Source organism: Panthera leo, chromosome B4 (assembly GCF_018350215.1).
Source record: "Panthera leo isolate Ple1 chromosome B4, P.leo_Ple1_pat1.1, whole genome shotgun sequence".
In the NCBI taxonomy this organism is placed as follows: domain Eukaryota; kingdom Metazoa; phylum Chordata; class Mammalia; order Carnivora; family Felidae; genus Panthera; species Panthera leo.
The window spans coordinates 46,328,694-46,351,582 of record NC_056685.1 but is presented as its reverse complement, the minus strand read 5'-3'; the positions used below and the strand labels follow the sequence as shown (position 1 = coordinate 46,351,582).

The following is a 22,889-nucleotide window of genomic DNA, read 5'->3' as shown; positions in this document are numbered from 1 at the left end:
GGCAGAAGAGCCTCCGCGTGACGCCAGAGGCAGAGAGGAGACTCTGACAGTGAAAGATGAGAAGAAGGTTGCTGAGTTTCACTTCATTATCACCCATTTAGTTCAAAGGAGATGCCATTTTGGTTCCCAGCCATCAATCAACCGGCGTCACTCGAGGCCCAAGCTGGGCTAAATTTGCACCTTCTATTTCAGCCCAGTGAAGATGGAAACCTACAGGAAGTCTTTGAAACCCTCTTGTCCGATATCGTAGTAATTGTCAGGTGCCCAAACCTCCAGTTCCTGTGATGTCCCTATTTTAACAGAAGAGTTTAATTATGGCCCGAACACGTAAGACCTGAAGACAGGGTAGCAGCCACGGACAGGGTGTGACAAGATCTGTTTGAACGGGGAGCAGTTATCTACCTGCCGACAAGAAACAAGGATTCAGCGAGGTGATGGTCTACTTGTCCAAACTCTGTATTTCTTGGGAGAGAAGCCAGCAATGGGCGCCATTTCCATGTTTTCTCCCGTTTTTGAAGAAGCGGACATGAGGACTGCCATCATGGGATTACAAAAGCCCGGCAGATCCTTGCCCCTAACAAGAAAGCAGATTCAAGGTATTCTGTGGCTTTGCCTTTCACTCAGCCCCCTTCGCTTGGTTGATGGGCTAACGACCAGAGGAGTAAAGAAAAGAGGGAAGGGAATATGTATTTCTTGAGTACCTACACTGTGGTAGATAATACACGTGAAATTATATTGTCTTCACCTGACAACAACCTCACTGAGAAAAGATTAACCTCTTAAGAAAGATTAGAATGGTCTAGAAGGATCCATCTCATTATTTGTAATTCCCCCTTTTCAATACAAACTAGGCTGATGCTGGGACAAAGCCATGTGGGAAACCACCAAATCTTTGTGGAACGTAAACATCCTTAATTCAGAGTGTCATTAATTCTCCAGCCTCACCTCACCTCTTCCCAACAGGGTTTTTCCTTCTGATGAAAAACAGAGCATCAGGCTCTTAGGAGATAACTCCCAAACTCAGCTACGAATTTCTAAATGTCATTCCGTTTCTGCATATGGGGATTTATTCTTTTTCCTTCACCAAAGAGTGTTTCCTATTGCCCCACCCCACAGGGCTGCTTCTCGAGGTAACTAAATAACAACTGTTAGTCACTATGCATTTTCCAAGGGATATTATGAACCGATTGTGTCAAACAAGGATCTGAATTCATCCCCTCCTACAATTAAACCTCCTGTGGATCGGGAAGCTGGCCTTGAGGACTCCTCCCGGTCCTACTGGGGCCACCAAAGCCCATCCCAGGGTTGCCATTCCTCTGCCTTCCTGGAACAAAACCTCAGAGTCCGTGGCCGTTCTTGGCTCCCCCTCTCACCCTTGCCTCTCACCCAACGGAACTGAACCTTGAACTTCGGCTCCGTGTCTTGAGCTCCACGTGAAGAAGACAAGAGCCTGCCGTGTCTCCTTCAGGTCCCACCGCAGCTCTCACAGTCAAAGAGTTGCCACCGTATCTTTATTGCGTCTCCAAGTGAGGAACAGTGAATAACTTATTACACACGGAACACTCTCCTTTGGAGGACAATGTCCACTTGCGGGACATAGGTGGTGAACACAATGCAGAGCTATTTACAGAAGCTGAGGAGCAAGGGGCTGAGAGAAGGATCAGTGCCAGGAGTTTATAGCAAGAACAGTGCACAGATTCTCCTGCCGAAGAGAAATCGGGCTTCTCCCCGCTGGCGAGCTACAGAAGAGGGACTTCTGGTGAAGCGTACAGGGGAGCTTCAGTCTGGAGATGGACAGCATGTTTGGGAATGGTGACCTGTGAATTGCGGACCCACAGGGGTCCTGTGGTAGCACCAGAGATGAGAACGTTTAGGGTGACCTTGAGCCTCTCCTACCCAGGCGAGAAGGGAGGGTGCCAGTGAGTTGGTCTCCAGTGTAGATTTCAGCAGGGACAGGCCTTGGCTGTTTTTGCCCAGATTTGCCATTCTGCTCTGGGCCAAGCGGTCCTCACAAAACCCGTCTTGAGTTAGAAAGGCTGGCACCCGCAGCTAACTGCACCAGTAAGCGGTCAGATGAGCAGAGCTCTCATCGCTTGTGAAATGACTGGGCACAGTGAGGGGCACACCCTGAGTTTGCCTGAGACTCCCTCCCGCTGAAAAGACGGATCCTAAGTATGGGACGAAGGAAAAACCCTAGAGTGCTGTGGCCTGCCGTCCTGTTAGCCCCCCCAGCAACTCCAGAAGGGAAGGAAAGCTCGTCCCAAAAGGTTCTGTACGGTTTCCTTAGGCGACTCTGGGTGTAGCCCACATCCCTTTGAACCCCCCCTGGTTGGCTGACTTGCTGTGTTCGCCCCACTCTTCAGAACAGCTAACTGCCGCCTTTCCTTCCTTCATAGTCATTGTAAGGGCTGGTCCGAGTCTGGGCCCGCGGAATGGAGAAGTCCTTTTGGGAGGTCCGATTCTGAAAAGGCAGCAACCATATCGTTAAACCCACTCCAATTCCTGGATATTTCCACAGAGCTCCAATCTGGGCGGGAATCTAACTCTCTCCCCTTCTCCCAACCCTCCCCCTGAAGCCCTGCATTCCAGGGTCCTGTGCTAACCCCTGAGGCAGATCACGGGAAAGGAAGACACCGCACCCTTTCAAGGTGGCCTTCCAGGGGCCATGAGAGTGGCTACAGCCCGTGTTCCCAAAGGACAGACATTCCAGGGGGGCTGACGCTGCTGGTGTAACAGGAGAAAGAAACCATTTACCTGCAGCTGAAAATGGGTGGCATAGGGAGCATAGAGCGTATCACCTAGCTCTTCAAGGCCTGAAAGAGAGGGAGAGGGGGGATTACAGCGTTAGGGTCCCCCCACCACATCATGCTTCTGCCTGTGCCTACCCCAATTCGATCATTTATCCAAGCGTCTATCTTCCCAGCAGACCGCGAGTTTCATGTGGGGAGAGATTGTCCCAAGCTCAGGGCCAAACACAATATTGGTTGAATAAATGAATAACCACCAACATAGGGTCACTAGGGAAGCACCTTTCCCAAAACTTTCACTGGTGGTCAATCCAGGACCACTTGAAAAACACCCTTGAGACCAGTCTTTTCAGACAGAGCTGTCCAAGCGCTGTCAGTTACCTACAGTGAAGCTCACTACGGATTTACCCGCTTCCTTAACCACCAGCAAGGCAAGAAAAAAAATTTTTATTACTTTCTTTGGGAGGGGGCAGAACTTATGAGCAATTGTTTTCTCGGTATTTGGGGAACACTAGAGGGATTTAAACTCTGGAACAGAAGAGTAAACGCATACAATTGTCGTGAATACAATTTAAAGCAATCCATTTACCTGTTCCAGTTTACTGAGATTTCCCACCAAGTGTACCTATTCAGTTTACTCCATGAACACCTCAAATACTTTCTCTGTGTTACTATGGAGAATATAAGGATTAACCAGACGGATTCCTGGCCTGAGGCTGACACTGGAGAGCAAGGGATATATGACAGCTACACAAATAGCTATGAAATGAGACAGACTCTGATAAGAGCATTTCAAAGTTCTACAGCATGTGGGAGGAGTGAATAAGGAGACTGGGCAATGTGTGCTCTGGAAAAGGGCAAGAACAGGGCACAAAGGCATGCCTGGAGCCTGGACACACAGGCAGGGAAAGGCACTGAGTGACTTGGTTTGTTCGGACGGAGAGCACAGCTTCCGTGGTTGTTGGGTTCTCGCTGGGAAAAGCCTCCCTAAGTCAACATGGTGGATCTTAGACAGCCAGCAACGTCTGCGAGCAGGAACATGTAGTAGCCAGAGAAGTATTTTAGGGGAGAGGAAGGGAACGGGTGGCCTACAAAATGGATGGAAGGAAGGATGAAAGGGAGGAATCGCAGCTAGGGAATGATAACAGGGAGTCCAGGAGCGCGGTGACAGAGTGAAGCCGTGAGAATGGACAGGAGTGGATGGGTGCTAAGACATCCCCTCCAGCCGCCCCTGTTTCCCTTTGGCCTTCCAAGCGCCCGGGAGAGGAATCACAGCTCCCGTGAGAAGCACCAGGAAGCTGTGCACCTTGGGCTTCAAGAGCAGAGGAAACTGTCAGCTGAACCTAAGAACCTAGCCTTGGAGGTCCCTCACTCCTCTCCCGAACTCATCCCCCCCAGAGGTCGGTGTAAACCTCAGGGACCCTTGATTAGGCCCAGAGAGCAGTGGACACCTCACAGACCAACGGATAGGTCCCTAAGGGCAAGGGCAGTCTCTAGCTGTCGGTGTAGCCTCTTTCTGTTGAGAGAACAACAGAACACCTGGTTACTCGTGACTTCAGGCAAGAGCAAAATCATTGGATTCTTTTATGTCAGATACAATCTCTTCCCTCCCGTGGGCCCAGAGACACGCAGTAAGATGTGGCTGTGCAGGATAAATCAGAACCCTCAGTAACTTTATGGAGATTTCTGCGGGTTTGTGGTAAAAGGGCTTTCTCCCTCCTCTGTGCTCTGTGCCTACCGCAAGGAATCATGGCTTGGCTTTCTGCATTCAAATCTATAAAGGCTTCACGTTTCTGGAAGGAACACCCAGCTATCTTTCATAAAGAACACAATCTCGCCTACAGGTCTCTAGGGATGTTTCTAGTCATTCCTTTGCCCCAACTTATTTTGACTCAGAGAAACCCACAGGGTATTGTGTAGAAAGTACTAGATTAAGACTCCAGAGGCCAGCTTCTAGTTCTACTAGAACTCTAACCAGCTGGATGAGCCTTGGGGACCCTGTCTGTTCTGTCAGGGGTATGACCTGGATAATCGTGAATGTTCCTTACAGTTACAATATCCTATGATTCTGGGGTGCCTGGGTGGCTCAGGTTAAGCGGTTAAGCGTCTGACTTCAGCTCAGGTCACGATCATATAGTTTGTGAGTTCGAGCGCCGCATCGGGCTCTGTGCTGACAGCTCAGAGCCTGGAGCCTGCTTCGGATTCTGTGCCTCATTCTCTCTCTTCCCCTCCCCCACTTGTGCTCTGTCTCTCTCTGTCTCTCAAAAATAAATAAAAATGTAAAAACAAAACAAAACAACAACCAATATCCTATGATTCTCTCCCATCTTCCTACAAGGAATTCTCACCCCGCCGTGCTCTGTACCTTGAGTGATTTCCTCTTGAGAGTAGGCTCTGTTCTCCACACCATAGCTCTGCTTCATGAGCTGAGGTTTACAAAACGCATCCTCAACAGGGTAATCCATGGGGTTCCGTTGCTTCGTGAGCAGCTGAAACTCGGGCGCAATGTAAGCCAACAGGAAAACCCAGCCATTGGCAACCAGGGCTGAGCTGAGGGTGGTATCATCCCACTCGGGGCCAAGGGCAGAAATCAGGAGCAGGGTGATCCACGTCACCCAGATGGCAATGGAGAGAACCATGGTGAGGAAGATGTGGACCCCGTGTCTCTTCCAGCCAGTGAAGGATCCACAGAAGATGGAGCAGGACGTGAGGAAGGTCAACGCCATCAAGAAAAGGACATAGGTGAGCAACAGGACAAAGTCTTCATTGCGCCGAGAGGCAGAAAGCTCAGAGAAGATGGCGACATTGGTCCTGTTCATGGTGAGGACGATGTACTCGATAGCGATGACGTCCTGCACCAGGCTGAAGCCCACGGCCAGGCCCAGCATCACCAGCAAGGACAGGGGCTTCCTCCCACGCACCAGCTTCGTCAGGTTGAAAGCATGAGCCAGCAGGCAGGAGAAGCAGAGGGAGAAGAGGACGCCGAAGAGGAAGAAGCGGGTGGGCCCTGTACTGCCATCGAGTTGGATGATGAAAGCGAAGGTGAGGCCGAAGATGCCCAGCACACCCAGCAGGAAGAGAAACTGGGTCGGGAGCACTTTTCGCCTGTTGGAGTCCTGCACCTTGCAGATGAGGATCAGGAGACCGAGCATGAAGGCCACCGAGGTCACAGCCCCCACTGCGGCCACCGCTTCTAGGACAATGCCCCAGATTTGAGTGGTATCACAAAGTCTGTGGTACTTGGCGTCCAGGCTTGAGCGGCAACCACTAGGGGATGTCGTGGCCATTCTGGTCCTGCATAAACGCAAAGTTGGGGGGAGGGGCGGTGAGTCTCCTAACAAACTCGGACAGGCACAGGGGACCCAAAAGATTAGGGAAAACTTTTACATGTTTGGCCGGGGTTTTGTCTCTGAACTCGCTACGTTAGATGGAGCTACTAACTTTTCTCCACCTCTCATGGCAAATTCTACAGACTGATGGAGGGAAAAGACAAATCTCCCCACAATTAAACTATATTAATATGTACCCTGACGCCAGACGACTCAGTGCTCTGCTGAGGAATTTCAGGGTCTCATTTCAAAAAAATATGTCACAAATACCTTGCCAGGGATCCTGATACTTTTGGCTAGTATTTTCTCAGGAATTATCGAACATGAAAATCTCTAAGCTTAAAGCTTTAATCATAACTTGCCAGTCTCAAGGTTTTCTCCACCTTTGCCTCTGTTTCAGACATTTGTAAGCACCCCATTCTTTCCTGTAAATTTCTCTACAGAAGGCCAAACATTCCCTTCACCACCATGGGATCCTCGACTTCAGCTTTGCTGTCACATATTACAAGGGTTTTTCCCCCCCTTGAGGTTTGTAAGGATGGCTCTACTCATTCCAAAAAGCGATGGAAAGAGTCTTCTATGTCAGAAAGAGTTCTTTATTAACTATCTGTAAGGAGGGACACCCTGAAGGACACAAAACAACGGTGGATAATCCAATGAAACATATTACGAATAGCTAATGCTCATTTTTTCTGTGGATCAGAAACTCTTCTAATCACGTTTCGTATATACTAGTTTAATGTCAAAGCAGCTCTAGGAGGTAAAAAAAAAAAAAAAAAAAAATAGCCCTGTATCACAGATGAAAAAACTGAGGCAGAGACAGGTCAAGTTTCTTGCCCAACATCATATACAAGGAAATAGCAGAAGCAGCATTTGAATATAGGTCAAATTCTAGGATCTATGCTCTCAACTATTCCAGGTACTACCACTCAAGTGAGTTCTAGTTGGCCTTAAATGCAAACTGAGATACTGTCATTCTCTCTGTCTCTCTCTCTTACCTCCTCCCCTTTTTCTCCCTTATCAGATGCCCCATAAACCAGTTCTGTTTATGGTCTTGATTCCACTTGGTTCAGCCCCATACAGGCTAGGAGCTCCCAGGGGATAGATGATCCACAAAGCAGGTAATCTGCTCACCCACTCAAAGACAATCAGAGTTGACTGGCTATATAGCAGATGACTTCCTATATATCTCTCCTTGACCTCCCAGGTCCGCTTCCTTCTCTGCTCCCACAACCTTCATGTCAATTTCAGACCCAGCTGATTTCCCGAACCCCATGAAATCTAATTCCTAAGAATTCAGGGCACAGTGGGAAGATAAATTGAGACATAGGAAGAGAGAAGGAGTTTGTACATTTCCCAAAAATGTATGGTTCTCAAACCCCAAAGTCAATGTCAAGTAAGATGCTGAAATTCAAAAGTGCTAAGGCTTTAAAGTTTGTCAACAAAATTTGTTCTGAATTATCTGGCTGTTTATTAGTTTCTAGGACACAATTACTTTTGGTTTGTTGTATGCTATTTGTGCATGATTTTTTTTGTGGGGGGTGGGGTGGGGGGGTGGGGCTTTAGTTTTTCTTTTCCTGATAGGATTTCTCACTCAACAATGAAGAGTCCTGAACTGACTAGAAGAGAAATATGGTTGGGACAGGGAGCAGAGGACAGAGGTAGGGGAAGGGTAGGCTCACTGAGAACCGCCCCCCCCCCCCCCACACACACACACAGAAAATCACCCGTGAAAGATCTCGGCTTCTGCTAATGCCAAGTAGGGAGAGCCTGTGAAGAAAGGAATTGAAAGAAGGGAAGCCACTGGCATTGGGAAGCAGGAAAAGGTATAAAACATCTGCCGGATCCTGCTTCTTTCCTTGTAGCAGAAAAAACAGCTCAGAATTTCTTCACCACATGCCCATACACGCTTATAGACAAGACTTCTCTGGCCCTTCATGGCTCTATGGGATTATGTGATCAACCCAATGGAAAAACAACACCCTCCCTTCTCCTTCCATTTTATGTCCTCATGATCAAACCACAAGTCAGAGAACAGCACAGTGAGATATAGAACAGGCCACTGTTCACTGACTGTACAGGGCAAATGAGCAGCTTCCTCAGTGTAGACAGAATTCCAACATCTGCTTCCCTTAAAGATACAAAATCTGGGGGCACCTGGTGGCTCAATAGGTTGAGTGTCACTGCACTCTACCCCATGGAAATTATACCACAGTCGCCCCTACCGTGCAGAGCACAGAGCAAAGGATGGGTCTTCAGGGCAGTGCAGAATACAAAAAGGGAGGAAGAAGGAAGGCAACTGAGCTTAGATATAGGCAACTCCTGAAACACAAGGACCCGAAGTCTGATCTGCCTTGCATACCAATGTCCACTCCATGGAGCTAGGGAGAAAGGAGGTGCAGACCCCGCTTACTGGTCCGCACCATGAATATGGAAGAGAAAGAACCCCCGTTGAGTTCAAACACGGTGCACAAAAGGGAAGGGACCGAGGCCATGTGCATTTCATCCTCACTCACCTCTCCTCTCCTCTCAGATCAGTCAGAAGGCTGCATCCAGCAAGAAAGGTATCTCACCCTCCCAGCCCTGCCCCGCAACTGTCCCTTCCCCACTCTTCAAGGTAGTGCCGTCCCTTGAGGGTAGTCATCATAATCACGGAAAACTATGGAGGACTTTGGGCCTGATGACTAAATCTTGTCAGAGACTGACGAGGTGTTTGCCTGAAGGGCACCTATGGTGCTGGACAGAGGAACAGTGAGGCAGAAACCTCCCGCCCCCAGCTTAGAGCTCCGGGCCCCTCCCTTGTGGTGGCAGCTTTCCGGGTGGGGGATGCTGTGTAGGGGCCTCCTGGCATCCACAGAACAGAGTCCAACAAGAGCAATGGGCCATGGGTGTGGAGAGGGGAGAAACCCTATGTCCCTCAACTTCACCTCCACCTCCCATCCCCAATCATGCACGGGAGACGGAGAAACAGTCCCTGAAGTGCCTTTAAAACACTATTTTTAAAGAGATGCTGAAATTTTCTTTCTTTTTTTTTTTTTTAATCTTTTTCAACGTTTTTTATTTATTTTTGGGACAGAGAGAGACAGAGCATGAACGGGGGAGGGACAGAGAGAGAGGGAGACACAGAATCGGAAACAGGCTCCAGGCTCCGAGCCATCAGCCCAGAGCCTGACGCGGGGCTCGAACTCACGGACCGCGAGATCGTGACCTGGCTGAAGTCGGACGCTTAACCGACTGCGCCACCCAGGCGCCCCAAGAGATGCTGAAATTTTCAAGCATACTCACAAAAAAAGAATAATATGGTGGAGACCCCTTGGACTCATCCCTTGGTTTCACAAATTACCAATATATGGCCAATTTTGCTTCATCCACATCCCCACCCACTCACTAGGTTTTTTCTTAAGTTTATTTATTTGTTTTGAGAGAGGGGCAGACAGAGGGGGAGAGAGAGAACCCCAAGCAGGCTCTTTGCTCTGAGCTCAGAGCCCAATGCAGGGTTTGAACACCCGAACCATGAGATCATGACCTGAGCCAAAATCAAGAGTCAGACATTTAACCAACTGAGCCACCCAGGTATCCCTCACTAGATTTTTAAAAAATTTATTTATCCATTTATTTTAAGGTAGACTCTACATCCAACGTGGGGCCCAAACCCCCAACCCTGAGAACAAGAGTCCCATGCTCTACTGACTTGAGCCAGCCAGGCATCCCTCACTAGATTGTTTTTAAGCAAACCGCAGACATCATATCCTTTCATACTTAAACACTTCATGTATCTCTAAAAGATAAAACTCCTTTTTAACTTAACCACCCTTTAAAAATTAACAATAACCCTTTAATATCAAATATCCAGTTAGGGTTCATATTTCCCAATTCTCTCACAACTGTCCTTTTAAAATTTTTCTTAGTAAATACGTGTTTATCTGAGTGACTAATTTTTTTGGAATTATCCTTACTTCACCTCCGTTAGCCCTCCTCCACCTCTTCCCCTGCACGACAGGCATTGCGCAATGGGTCTAAAGTGTCCTAAGTACTTTGAATTTGGTCAGAGGAAAATAAAACTCACTGGACTCATTAACAAGCAGCTCTGTATGGGGAAGGCCCTGTGTCACCCAGGGAGTGGCCCAGATGAGGAAAAGACACCAGGAAGGTGGCTGGGGGAAAGGACGGGGTTCTGAGAAGCTACGAAGGACTTCTAGAAAGCAAGGTTTGAGGGGGAAAGGGAAGCAATGAGCATTTGGGAAAACAAACTGCCAGGAGCTAGAGAGGAACCTCAGGGCGGGAGCAAGAAAAAGAAAATGGAATGAGACCACGGGTTATTTGGCCATCGCTTGTAACCAAAGTCAAGGGCAGAGAGATTTGGGGTCCCATCAGGAAAAGACTACCTCCTACGAAGTCTGAATGGGGGCTGCAAGGAGCCATTTACTCTTGGACAGCTCTGAACAGGGAGAGGACGTCTCACCACTAACTCATTCTCAGCAGGGGTGAGGCATGCCCTTCTGCACTCTACCCATTGAACCCTCACAACCACCTTCTGCTATAGCTCATACCCCCATTATCCCTGTCCTCCAACTGCAGCCACTGAGACACAAGTCAGCTGGCTCACCAAAGTCACACCGCTAGGACAAGGCAGGGTCAACTGAATCCAGTTCTGAATTCAAACCAGAATTCTAACTCCAACATTACACCCGTAGAGCCCTATGTCTGGTAAGGACTTTAAAGCCAGGGGCCCTGCCATTGGCGAGGGTGAGGGGGGTGACTCCATCAACACTCGGGAAATGCGCTAGGCTTTGAGCACAGATGAAATCCACCGAGGCACGCGGCCTGCCCTTGTGAGCTGCTCCAGCTGTTCAAGTTACGCATAATACCCTCAGATTCCTGCACACTGGCCACATGCGCTCCACTGCAGCAGGCAGGGCAGGAGAGAAGGCCGTGGAAGAGGAGAAAGAAGGGCAGGAGGCAGCGCGGGGGGCTCCCGTCGGTGAGCCCAAGGCAGAGGCACCAAAAGCCAATTTAAGATCCACCTCAGAGCTGGGAAATGGCCTGAGAAATCCCCATCCCACATTAGCAAACCCAACATTCATGTCCTGCGGATGACATCTCTTCAGGAGCTCTTGAATATTCCACTCCTCTGAGCCCTAAGGCAGTCCCCTCCACCTGGACCCCTTCAGAAGACACCCCCCCTCCCGCTCCAGGCCTGTCCTCTCTGAGCGGCTCTATCGGCAGCCAGGGGGGAAGAGCCATAATCCTGCACAAAAGTGTAAGGCTCTGCGTCCTCAGCCCTGCCTGCCTCTTGCGCTTCCTACCATAGCCCTGTTCACACAGCCCTGCAATACCTATTGAAAAGTCTGTGTCTTCTTCCTGACTGAAAGTCTCTTTGATGGCAGGGACTGAGTTGTTAAGTGTTTCTCCCCAGTCTCTAACCTGATAGATGGTAAATGCCTAAGTAGGATGGACGAGTGTGTTCAGGGATAGAAGTGGAGTCCGCTGGGAGAGGAGGGGATGCTCAGGGGACAGCGTGGGTAGGGTGGGTCGTACCTGGTTTCCTTGCTAGCTCCCCGTTCACTGTCCCGAGTCCCAACCTCCCTTCCTCCTGTCCTCCTCATGTGGGCTGTCTAAAACACACTTCGGGTCCGAGGCTAGGGGCTCTGGGCCATGTCTGGAACTGTGCTCCTATCTGAATGACGCCAGGTGTCTCCCAGGAAAGTATGAGTCCTGAGATTTCCCAGGAAGCAGAGAGAGATTTACTAGAATCCAGTCCACATTCCCACCCAACTCCCTGATGACTAAACCCTGTACTTGGCAGGAACATGGTACAGTTTTAAAGTATGTAGCCTCTGACCTGGGACACAGGAAAGGGCCTTGAGTCATAAGGGTGAGACCCCCTTCACTTATTACAGCTGCTAACTAAGCTAACAACTCACGGTCCAATAATCCAACAACACCTACCACACAGACCTTGAAGTCGCCTGGCGCTGTCCTAAACCCTTCTGGAATGAGTCAGGGCATGAAAGAAAAAAAAAAAAAAAAAAGAAACGTTAAAAAGAAAAAAGAGAGGGGAAAGGGAGAAAGAAAGGACAATAAGAGGAAGAGGTGATAGGGGAGGAAGAAAGGCAAGGAGGGAGGGAGAGAAGGGAGGAAGGGGGAGGCAGGAAGTCACTTCCTGGGCTCAAGACCAAGCCCTGTCTTCACCCCGCCCTTTCAGAAAGAAGGGGTTTCAGCTGCCTTCTGTGTGGACACTATCTCCAGGAACCTCCCTCCCCTCCTCTGAAAAATGAGGGTGGGGTGCTGAACTCGATGGTGTGAGCCCACCTCCAGCTTCACTGTTCATCCCTCTAGAAAACTCCTTTTAGACAATTCCCAAATCTCTTTCTCCCTCCCCCTCATTCTTCTCCTCGCCCCACCTCCTGTCATTAAAAGGACATGCCCTGCCAATTCCTAACCAAACCCCAAAACAGGGCTGGAGGTGACTGAGGGTCCGAGCGCAGGCCAAGCAAGGAGAGGGCCACCAGGTAAAGGCTCACCTGTAGGACGAGGCCACCAGGTAGCAGAGCAATACTGACCTTAGACCCGGGCCCGCTCTTGCCAGACCCAAGGCCCTAGCTGGTATGCAAGAACAAATGCCAGCATTGATGAGTCCCCCAGCTTCCCCAAGACTCCTCTCCTCTTTTCCCAGGGGGGCGAGAATGAGGTCTAGAGCTCCTGATGCCCAGACCTGGAAGGTTGCCCAAGCTGGTTGCCTGGGCCACACCCCCCTCCACCCCACCCCCACCGTATCTGAGCGTGAATAACCTGGGGCCCAGAGCCTAGCCAAAGCCAATCTTATCTTCCTCCTTATGAGACATATCTCATTCTTTCATCTGAAAATGAAGAAGACAATACCTACCTCTCAGCGGTGCCTGGGGAATGATACCAAATAACTTTAGTGTTTGTTGAAGCTGAGTCCCCTCTACCTGAGCCAGGAAAACCTGTGATTTTCTAGCATTTTAATTTTCTCTCTTTTTCTTGAATTGCCTCATTCAATGTAGCGCAAGAGTCCCAATACAATTATGAATAAAAATAATGACTCCGGCCACATCGTGAGTTCCCCGGAGGTAGGCACCCTGCTGAGGGTTTATGTTTTTGTATGGATTCTCTCATTTACATGTTTTCACATTTATTGCTTCATTTACTATTCCTACAACCCATTTTATACGTGAGAAGACAGACTCTTAGAAGTTACTGTGCCCAGTTTCACAGAGCTGAGAAGACTATCCCTTTATGAGTGGCCTTAATCATAATGTAATTTTTCATTTCATATCGAAATCACGGTGATGAACTCTGAAGCTTTGCCCCCCAACTCCTGCCTCTCTCCACTTAAACCGGCTCTGAGAAGTCTCCACAGTGAGCAATACTACACTTGATCAACACGCATTTAAATGCCCACTCTGTGGGGCGCCTGGGTGGCTCAGTTGGTCAAGGGTCCCACTTTGTCTCAGGTCATGATCTTACAGTTCACGAGTTCGAGCCCCACGTCGGGCTCTGTGCTGACAGCTCAGAACCTGGAGCCTGCTTCGGATTCTGTGTCTCCTTCTCTCTCTGCCCCTCCCCTGCTCGCTTGCCCTCTCCCTTTCTCTCTCTCTGAAAAGTAAAAATAAACACTAAACATTTTTTTTAAAAAATAAATGCCTAAAAATAAATGTGTTAGGTACTGTGCTAAGTCACACAGACCAAAAGTATGTCTACTGCCCCTGGGAGACCCAACAGAGTCACGGTGACATACAAAAAAGGAGTCACGGGCTGTGCAGAGAATGCTAAGTGCACATGGAAAACAGTGATCCATTCTACCTAACGGGTTTCTTTTTTGTTTTTTAATGCTACAGAGACCAGGGAGGTGAAGCATGAAAGATAAGCAGCAAAGAGTGGGAGATTTTTAGGAAGGTAGGTTAGTTCCCAGATTTCTGGCTTAGGCAACTGCGTGGAGCCTAGAAATGCAGGCGGGTGAGGACCGATGCCAAGCGTGGTCGTGTGGAATCTAAGATGAATATGGAACGTGCAACTGGAGGCATCCAGAAAGGACAACACAAAGTCCTCCTGAGAGTTTACTCCGGGCCACACATTCCTGCCTTCTCACAACAACCCTATTATTATGTCCCCTTTCTGCAGTTGAGGCACAGAGAAATTAAAATAACTTGCCCAAGATCTCATGGCGCTTAGAAGCCAGGCTCCAGGACCTGGTTGTGCTGACCCCCTCTGCACTTAGACATGCAAGTCTGAGGCTCCGGAGAGGTTTGGGCTGTAAGTACAGAGTGGACCTAGAGGAGGTATCTGAAGCCTTGGGAGGAGAACAAGATCACACTGGGAACAAGTACGGCGGGTAGGGGGCCCAGGGCAGAACCAGGGGAACACCATCTCCCCAACGCAGCGGTCGACAAAAGATGGTTTAAAACTTGATCAGGGATTGGGGCGCCTGCGTGGTTCAGTTGGTCAAGCGCTCGGTTGATTTCTACTCAGGTCACAATCCCAGGGTTGTGGGATGGAGCCCTGCATGGGGCTCTGTGCTGAGCATGGAGCCTGCTTAAGATTCTCTCTCCTTCTGTCCCTCTCCCCTGCTCATTCTCTCTCTAAAATTAAAAAAAAAATTTGTTTTTTCTAACGATCAGGGGTTGGTAAAAAAACAATCATCATAATAAGCCTGAGTGGACTGGTTTCCCAGAAGCCAAGGAGCAGCTTCAAAAAAAAAAAAAAAAAAAAAGTGGTCTGTAAGGGGAACAAAGAAGGGAAGGCTTGGGAAGGGATCTTTGAATTAACATATTAGCACCTTATTTTCTGTTATAACAGATTCAGTTCCAGAGCTTCATGGCTTTTCTCCAACTGGTCCTCCCAACCCTTCCTAACTCCCGGCCCCACCTCCATGCAAGGCAAACCAATCTTCCAAGAGTATTTCTATCCAGAAGGGGATTGTGACAAAGTCCTGCTTTTTGCCTCAGCACGTGCATTGTTCTCCCAACCAGAAAGACCCTTCCCCTCCTCTTCACAATCCATTTACCATATTGCTTTGAAATATAACTCAAAACTTACCCCTATCTTGAGGTAATAATAATGTAATAATAATAATTTTAAAAATTATTAGTCCCATCTCATTCTAAATGTATTCTCAACTCTCGTCATAGTTTTTGCGATTATTTCTTGATACTCAAGTTTTTCCACATATATGTTTTATACAACACATTAATATCAATGCTGACTCAACTATCAGATAACAAGCTTTTTAAAGGAAACAGCAAACTTTCTATTTGTTGGTATTCTCCTCACTATATGCTCTGCACAGGGGTTACTGAGCAAATGTTTTGGACTAAGACTGGCCACTGAATATCTACTCAAAGCAAGTTATTTATTGGCAAGTGTGAGTTAATGGGGAAGAAGAATTTTGGAAGATGAATACAAGCTGATGCTTATCCTCATCTTTTTATCTAGGCTGAATTCTAAGACAAGGGTGGAGTCTCAAGGGAATGTCTCTGCCCATGATGAAGGATTAGTTATAAGTGGAAAGTGTCTACAGGGAAATCTCCAGGATCCCCTGTTCTGGGTAGTCATCCTAATTCTGATGACATAAAAGTGATTATGGCATCAGCTTATGAATAACCTCTGAATAACATCACTAAATTGAGTTCCTTTTGTAGTAACTGAGAGAAAATAAGTTACCTTACCACCGTAGGCAGATCTAAACAAGTATAACTACAGTGTATATCCCAGTTTCTTTACTTTCGGGTAGTTCCCTGGAGACATTACATACCATCTTCCTCCATTCTAAACAAAGAATATGAACTTTAGATTTCTGTGAAATAAATTGCTGGAATATAAAATACTAGAAATCTTTAAAAGAAAATAATATTTTGAGTGAAACTTCCAAATCTTTTAGGCCCAGGATTTTAAGAAATAAAATTTCCAGAAAATAGGTGGATAAAGTAAAGTCCATACTGGTATACCAGCTCACAGCTCTCAAAGATGCCTTCTTCTAAATATTTTATATATATAAATAACATATTCGTGTTCAATCCAACAAGTCCCAAGCTAAACTTATCATCTTTCCTTACAAGCCTGTATTTCTAAGCCCTAAGAATGGCATGACCACTCACTTAGCACCCTACTCGATCTAAAGATACAATATAGACTACCTAATGTGGGAAAAGATTGAGAGAGCAGACCATGTGACCAAAAATTATATGGCAATAGCAAGCAACAATTATTATAATAAATGTAAATGGTAACTTTTTCATTTTGAAAAAAGAAAAAACAAAGGAAAAATGTAAATAAACACAAAAATAAGCAATAAGAAATAGTGTTTCTTTAGCAGGTATTATGTATCAAGTACAAAATTAAATAGCTTGCTGAAGGTTAGAAAATTAAGTAAGAGTTGAAGTATTAATATCACACAAAGTTTAGTTAAGGCAAAAAGACATTGTAGGAACTAAAAAGCTTACTTTATAATCATTAAGGATACTCCACATTGAAGATACAACTATCATAAACTTTTATGCACTAAATAACATAGCATCAAGATACATAAAACAAAAGCTACTGGAAATACAAGGAGAAATTAAAAGAAATACTATAGTTATAGGAGATTTTAATATTTCTAGGAGACTTTCATATTCTTTATCAGTCCTTGGCAGATGAAATACAAGAGTAATAATACGATAACTTTTTATAAATGTTCTATGGACACTTTAATTGAAATAGTCTCTATGTTCTTATTAGATCTCCATTGTTAATCATATAATTCCGATCGTCTGTATCTGTGATCAGCAAACGTTTTCTGCAAAGATCCAAATAATAAGTAGTTTAGGGTTTGCAGGGCTGAAAGCAGCCATACATAATGCATAGAAAAATGAGTATAGCTGTGTTCCAATAAAACTTTATTTGCAAAAAGAGGCAGTGAGCTGTGTTTGGCCATGGAACTAGTTTACCAACCCCTTTCTATATGATTGCTTCTGTTGAAATGGTTATGAAATATTTACAAAAACAGCATGTTTTAAACCACAAAAAAATCTGAAATTCTAAAATAAGAAACATACAGATTATGTATTCTGACCACAAAGCAATAAATACAGAAATAAAAGTAGAAACAAATACACCAAACTGCTCAGAAAATCTGAGATCCTTCAGATGAAAATACTATTCAATTCATTGTTTTTTAAGGTCCTAATATACCAGCACATCATTTCCTGTCCATTTCCTCAGCTCAGTCTGGGTTTTAAACAGAACTGGACCTGAAGGCAAACTTCCAAAATGAGAAAAATGAAATCACAGTCAAAATTCATCTTCAATTTTCACTAAGTAGTGGAACACTAAGAAGCAAACTCCAAAGAAGATTCCCAAAGGGACACATGCAGATACAGAGGGGCTAGAATCTCAGCCATGGGAAGGAGATGGGGGCCTTGCCTAGACCCCTTAGGAGGAACTCAAGGCTCAGGCCCTGGCCTCCTCACAGCTGCAGGTTCCCGCAGAGCCTGGATGAGAAATCAGTATTCTGACTCAAGACTGAGCGCACTTCCCAGAAATGTCACGCTCATTCCTATCTGCCCTCTGAGCACACACACATCTGGCCATATCCTCAGAGGAGCCTTTCTGCTTCCCAGGTAATGCCGCTGCTGACTGTTCCTTTCTGTCATTCCATCCCTCTCCTAGTGATAGCCAGCACACAGACCTGGAGGGGGGAGACCTGACCCCCATTCTCAACCCTCCCATGGGTCCCAGCCCAATGTATCTGAAGTGGTTCAAGTATTGCCCTTCAGGAGTGAGCCCACATTGGTGTCTGATTCAATTGAACCCTTCAACAGGTGTGGCCTTTACAAACCCTCTAAGGAGAAAATCAGCCTGGAAAGAAGCCAGGAACAGAAAAGCCTTCCAATTCTTTGGTCCTAAGCAGGCTTTCTCTATTACTAGCCCTATGTTACCCCCACCCCCACCCCCACCACCACCACCACCACACACACACACACCCTTCCCCCAGTAGATGTTTAAGGGAGTATCTTGGACAGCTTTGGGGCCATACCTGGGTCCTATCTAGTTGTTGCCAGAAAGTGGGCTGTTATTGGATATTCAACTTCCATCAGCCCCAAGGTTCCTGAGCAACTTAAAGGACAGCCAGGGAAGGAGAGCTGTGGGACTGACAGCCTGACACTCTCATCAAGAGAAGGGGTGGCTTCAACGATCTGCTTCCCAAAATTCACAAGGGTCTGCTTATTGTGAAAGGAGAACACAAATCAAAACTTTTCAGTACCTGAGTGAAGTAGCAACTGTCACTATGTCCCTCCTCCTACCTCCCTCCACCCCCAACTCCCAACCCTCTCCACCCCCAATCCCATCCTCTAAAAATCGGTCTTCTTTTCTCTTCCCTAAGTGTGATCCCCAAGCTGCTCACGTGCCCAGCCAGGATTCCACCTGCTAGGAGTTTGTAAACGTGTCTGAGCACAAATATTATCCCGACTAATTTTTTTGCTCTCCGCCTCTTTCTCAGCCTGAGAACCTCAGGGCGGGGATTCTGAGTTCAGTTAACCAAACTAGAGAAATTCCATTCTTGGGTTGTTTTTTTTTTCTCACAGCCAGCTGTAGTCCATTACCAGGAGTTCTCTTTTCTTGTATCCCACCCCTCCCAACGCCGCACTTCCCCAAGGATTTAAATCTGGAGGCAGAGGGCGCCCCGGGCCGCGCGCGCCTCACTCACCCTTCTGCCCTGGCCGTGGCGCGTGAACTTGGGCTGCTTGTTTCGCGCGCGTCGGAGGCGGCACAGGAGCCCCTAGCTGCTGGAGAAGCCCGCAGGCAGCTATCCCGCCCTCGCAGCGCTGAGCGGTTATAAAGGCAGCCGTCGCCGGAGGGAGGGAGCAAGCGAGGGGGTGAGCAGAGGGACACGGGGCGGGAGAGGGTCAGGGGGAGAGGACACGCCTATTCCAGTTCCGCGGCACTGCATGCTGTTATGAAAATAAAGTCCCCGTGCCAGGGTATGAACCAAAAGTCGCCTGACGTCAGCGGCACAGTCACCCTTGAAGCGGGTGGGGGGGGGGTGGTTTGGACAGGAGGAACCACCCCCCGGGCCGCCGCCTGGCGCATCCAAACTGCTGCGGGACGCGCGCACGGGCAGGTCCCAAGGCCCCGGGGGGAAAAGTGGCCAGAGGGGACCTCTCGTTATCGTCCCGCAAGCTGTCACGTCCGGGTTCGGGGTGGGGGAGAGCCACACCCGCCCTCCCCGCCGGGCACCCCTCTCCGACAAGGGCCTGGGCCAGCCAGGTCGTGGCGCCTGGGTTAGCTCCTGGGTCCCACGGCCGGCGCGTGCGCGCGCGTGTGTGTTAAATAGGAAGGAGAGCTGACCTCCAGGTGGCCCTTCCTGCCGTGGTGCGGGAGAAGTTCGATTTCCTCACCTTTCCTCTTAGCTTAGCCTATCACTCTCCCCCACCAGTGCAGGATGGGAAGCCAGGCGGGGCAAGGAGGTGACCGCTCTCTCTGGCGCCCCAGCCAAAGCCAGGTCGAAACCAAGGAAGATTCCTCGGGGTCCGGAGTCAGCTCCGCAAACTCCACCTGTCGAACTGTCCTCAGGTGGGCAGCATTAGTGCCGTCCCAGGGTGGAGACCTCACTATCTCTGTACTTCCCTAACTACCTCTCTAAGAGCCTTGACCAGGCAGGTTGATGAGAATGGGGACGCCAGATAAAATTATGAAATAAAGGAATTTGCCTTTGGTGTCCGGTTCCGCCTCCCTCGCTGCCCACCCCTCTTCCATTATCAAGCCAATCCTACTGAAACTTGTCTTTGTTTACTTGTCAAACAATCCTTGAGTGGCTACCCCTCAGTGTCAAGGCTCAGGCAAGGCTCTACCCCAAAGCCTTGGGGGAGGGGGAAGTTCTGTGCTTTTAAGGTGCCCATTGGCACTCCTGGTTACTATGCATGTGAATTAACAGGAAGGTCTAGGGCTCCCCAGCTTTGTCCTCACACCCCAAGTTACCAGGATCTAATGGGCTTTTAAAATGTGACTTTATTCGGTTTAATTTCACTCCCAAGAATCCACAGCCAATGTCTTGAGTCTTGGAACATTTTCCTTGAGACCTGCAGCCCCGGGGGGCTGCAAGGGCCACCCACTCCTCTCCCCAGACTCACAGGGTGTGGGGGCAGGGGAAGGGGCAACTGAGAGCCTGGTGGAAATGACAGTGTATTTTCGTGTGTACCATTTGCTAAGTGAGACCTTCTCTCGGGACCTCTGTCTTGTGTTTAAGGAGGAAGTTGGACTAGACCAGCCTTATCCAACAGATCTACCATTCAAGTGACAAATGCAAGCCACATATGTAAAATGTGGCTTGTATGTAATAAATGTAATAAATGTAATAAATGTAATAATGTATGTAAAATGTAATAATGTAATGTATGTAATAAATGTAATAAATGTAATAAAATTTAACTAAATTTTCTAGCAGCCAAGATGTGAAGAGCCCCTAGTCCAGGGAAATGGGGCTCAGCCACAAAAGGGGCTGCCCCCTCCCACGTTTGTGAAGAATCTGGTGCTAATCCGTTCCTAGAGGACCTGCTTCTAGGTCAAGGTTTCATACGCAGAGAAGCTTCATTACTGCAACCTACTGAAAGTCAGCCCTAGGGGCACCTGGGTGGCTCAGTCGGTTAAGCGTCCGACTTTGGCTCAGGTCATGATCTTGCAGTCCGTGGGTTTGAGCCCCGCGTCGGGCTCTGTGCTTACAGCTCAGAGCCTGGAGCCTGTTTCACATTCTGTGTCTCCCTCTTTCTCTGACCCTCCCCTGTTCATGCTCTCTCTCTCTCTGTCTCAAAAATAAATAAACGTTAAAAAAGTTTTTTTAAATAAAAAAAGTCAGCCCTCCACACAAAGGTTTGTAAAAATAATAAGTAAAAATAAATACAAAATAAAAAATTTTCTAGAAGCCATATTAAAATAAGTAAAAAGGGGGGACACCTGGATGGCTCAGTCGGCTCAGTATCCAACTCTTAACTTTGGCTCAAGTCCTGATCTCACAGTATGTAGTGAGATCCAGCCCCCTGTGAGGCTCGCATGGAGTGTGGAGCCTGCTTAAGGTTCTTTCCCTCTGCCCCTCTCCCCCACCCCCACGGCTTGTGCTCACTCTCTGTGTCTAAAATAAGTAGTAAAAAGGGGGGATTGATTTTAATAATTTAACCCAATAGATCCCAAACATCATTTCAGTATAATCAAGCTTTTACAAAAATCTCAGTAAGCTAACTTACATTCTTTTGTTTCAAGCTAGGTCTTCAAAACTTCAGTGTATATATCACCCTTAGCACTTGGGAGTTTGGAATAAACACGTTGCCAGTGCTCAGAAGCCCCGTGTGGCTAGAGGCAGCTGAGGCATTTTAGGACCCTGAATCACCATGCCTCCAGGTGAGGTTGGTGATGTCCAGAAAAAGCCGTCAGGTCCAGGAGGGAGTCAAATCAGAGAGAACGTGTCTTCGGGGATTTCTTCCCCTTTTCTTGTCTTCCCTGGGACAAGAAACTCTGGGAAACCTAATGAGCCGGGGATGAGGGCGTTTTGTTTTTCCTGTTGCTTTCTTGTTCTCTCGGTGACATCTGGCAGGCTGTGCGTGTGGAGCTTTGTGGGGAAAAGCTGCCCTTGATCGCCTGCACCCACTATTCTTCACTCTTTTAATGTTCGTTTAAATTCCAGCTAGTTGACACACAATATAATGTTAGTTTCAGGTGTACAATTCAGTGTTTCAACACCTGCATCCAACACCCGGTGCGCATCTGGACAAGTGCCCTCCTTAATTCCCATCACCCATTCAGCCCATCCCCCACCCACCTTCTGTGGGTGGGACCATGAGTCTACAGTTAAAAGTATGTTTCTTAGTTTTCCTGTCCCCCCCCCACCCCCATGATCTTTTGTTTCTTAAATTCCACAGTATGGAGGTTCCTCAAAAAGTTAAAAAACAGAACTACCCTTTGATCCAGCAATTGCACTACCAGGTATTTACCCCAATACACCCATTATTATTCACTTTGCCACTGACTTCAGAGTTCCCTCCTTGTTCAGTTACCACGGTGTCTTCTACTCCCTGCTTTTAACTTCTTTTTCTCCTCCCATCCCTTTATCAATTCACCAGCCCAGCAGCCGGCCTGGACACCCCAGAACACAAAATTTAAGGAAGCACTTAGCCCCGAGAGTGAGTGCCTCCTTAAATTGTGAGCCCCTGAGAGTAAGACTTGCTTACCTCCTCTAGCCCCAACCCTGTCCCAGTGCCCCAGAATCCCCTGGGGTCTGGTTGGGGGCCAGGGGGGTCGAAGTGAGTAGGAGGGTGGAAAAGCTTAGTAATTTTGAGATGCCCCTGATGGGGACAGGTTGGGGGCCAGTAGGGGAAATAATTCATTTAGTAGGTCTCTTTTCCTACTAAAACTGTCTGGAGAACAAGGTTGAAGGCCCTTGGAAATCAATAGAAGAAATGGTATAAAGGGTGTCTGGAGACTCAGGTATGACTCCAACTCTAGTTAGCCTCCTTTGAGTGTTACCCGGCTTCAAGTGACAGGTAGCATTGTTAAGGGACACAGAAGGGAAGCTCACATGACTGGAAATGAGGTGAGAAGAGAGAGCCTCATAATAAGGGTGCCTTGTTCCCCCAAAAGAGAGGCTGGTCTGATGCTGGGGAGGACCTCCGTTCAGCTGCAAGGCCGGCAAGGGGTCATTTTCCATGGGATGGGCCCAGGTCAGCCTCCGTCTGGGTGTCCCAGCGCCCAGTCCCTGCTGACACCTCCCTTCCCTACCCCACCGCCCAACATCGCCATGATCCTCACTCTTGATTGCAGGAAT

The 22,889-nt window shown here is 47.9% G+C and overlaps 1 protein-coding gene across 2 annotated transcripts; it reads right to left on the bottom strand.

The window, feature by feature from the left end:
- Positions 1 to 1,831: 1,831 nt before the first annotated feature.
- GPRC5A (G protein-coupled receptor class C group 5 member A) lies at positions 1,832 to 19,013 on the bottom strand. 2 transcript variants are annotated; one of them, XM_042945844.1, is made up of 4 exons: positions 18,786 to 19,013; positions 5,113 to 6,041; positions 2,755 to 2,813; positions 1,832 to 2,461 (listed from the first exon to the last, which is right to left on the bottom strand). In XM_042945844.1, exons 2-4 carry the CDS (start codon positions 6,032 to 6,034, stop codon positions 2,369 to 2,371), a joined length of 1,074 nt encoding a protein of 357 aa, XP_042801778.1. In that variant the 5' UTR covers positions 6,035 to 6,041; positions 18,786 to 19,013; the 3' UTR covers positions 1,832 to 2,368. The 2 variants fall into 2 exon arrangements, with proteins under 2 accessions (XP_042801778.1, XP_042801779.1); XM_042945845.1 differs by lacking the exon at positions 18,786 to 19,013 and adding an exon at positions 18,114 to 18,296.
- Positions 19,014 to 22,889: the final 3,876 nt, after the last annotated feature.

Coding starts and splice junctions, on each gene's coding strand:
- GPRC5A (XM_042945844.1), bottom strand. CDS start 6,034: ATGGCCACGACATCCCCTAGTGGTTGCCGCTCAAGCCTGGACGCCAAG. Junction 2,814..5,112: donor TCAAGAGGAAATCACTCAAG/GTACAGAGCACG, acceptor CCTCTCTTTCAG/GCCTTGAAGAGCTAGGTGAT. Junction 2,462..2,754: donor CCACCCATTTTCAGCTGCAG/GTAAATGGTTTC, acceptor CTGCCTTTTCAG/AATCGGACCTCCCAAAAGGA.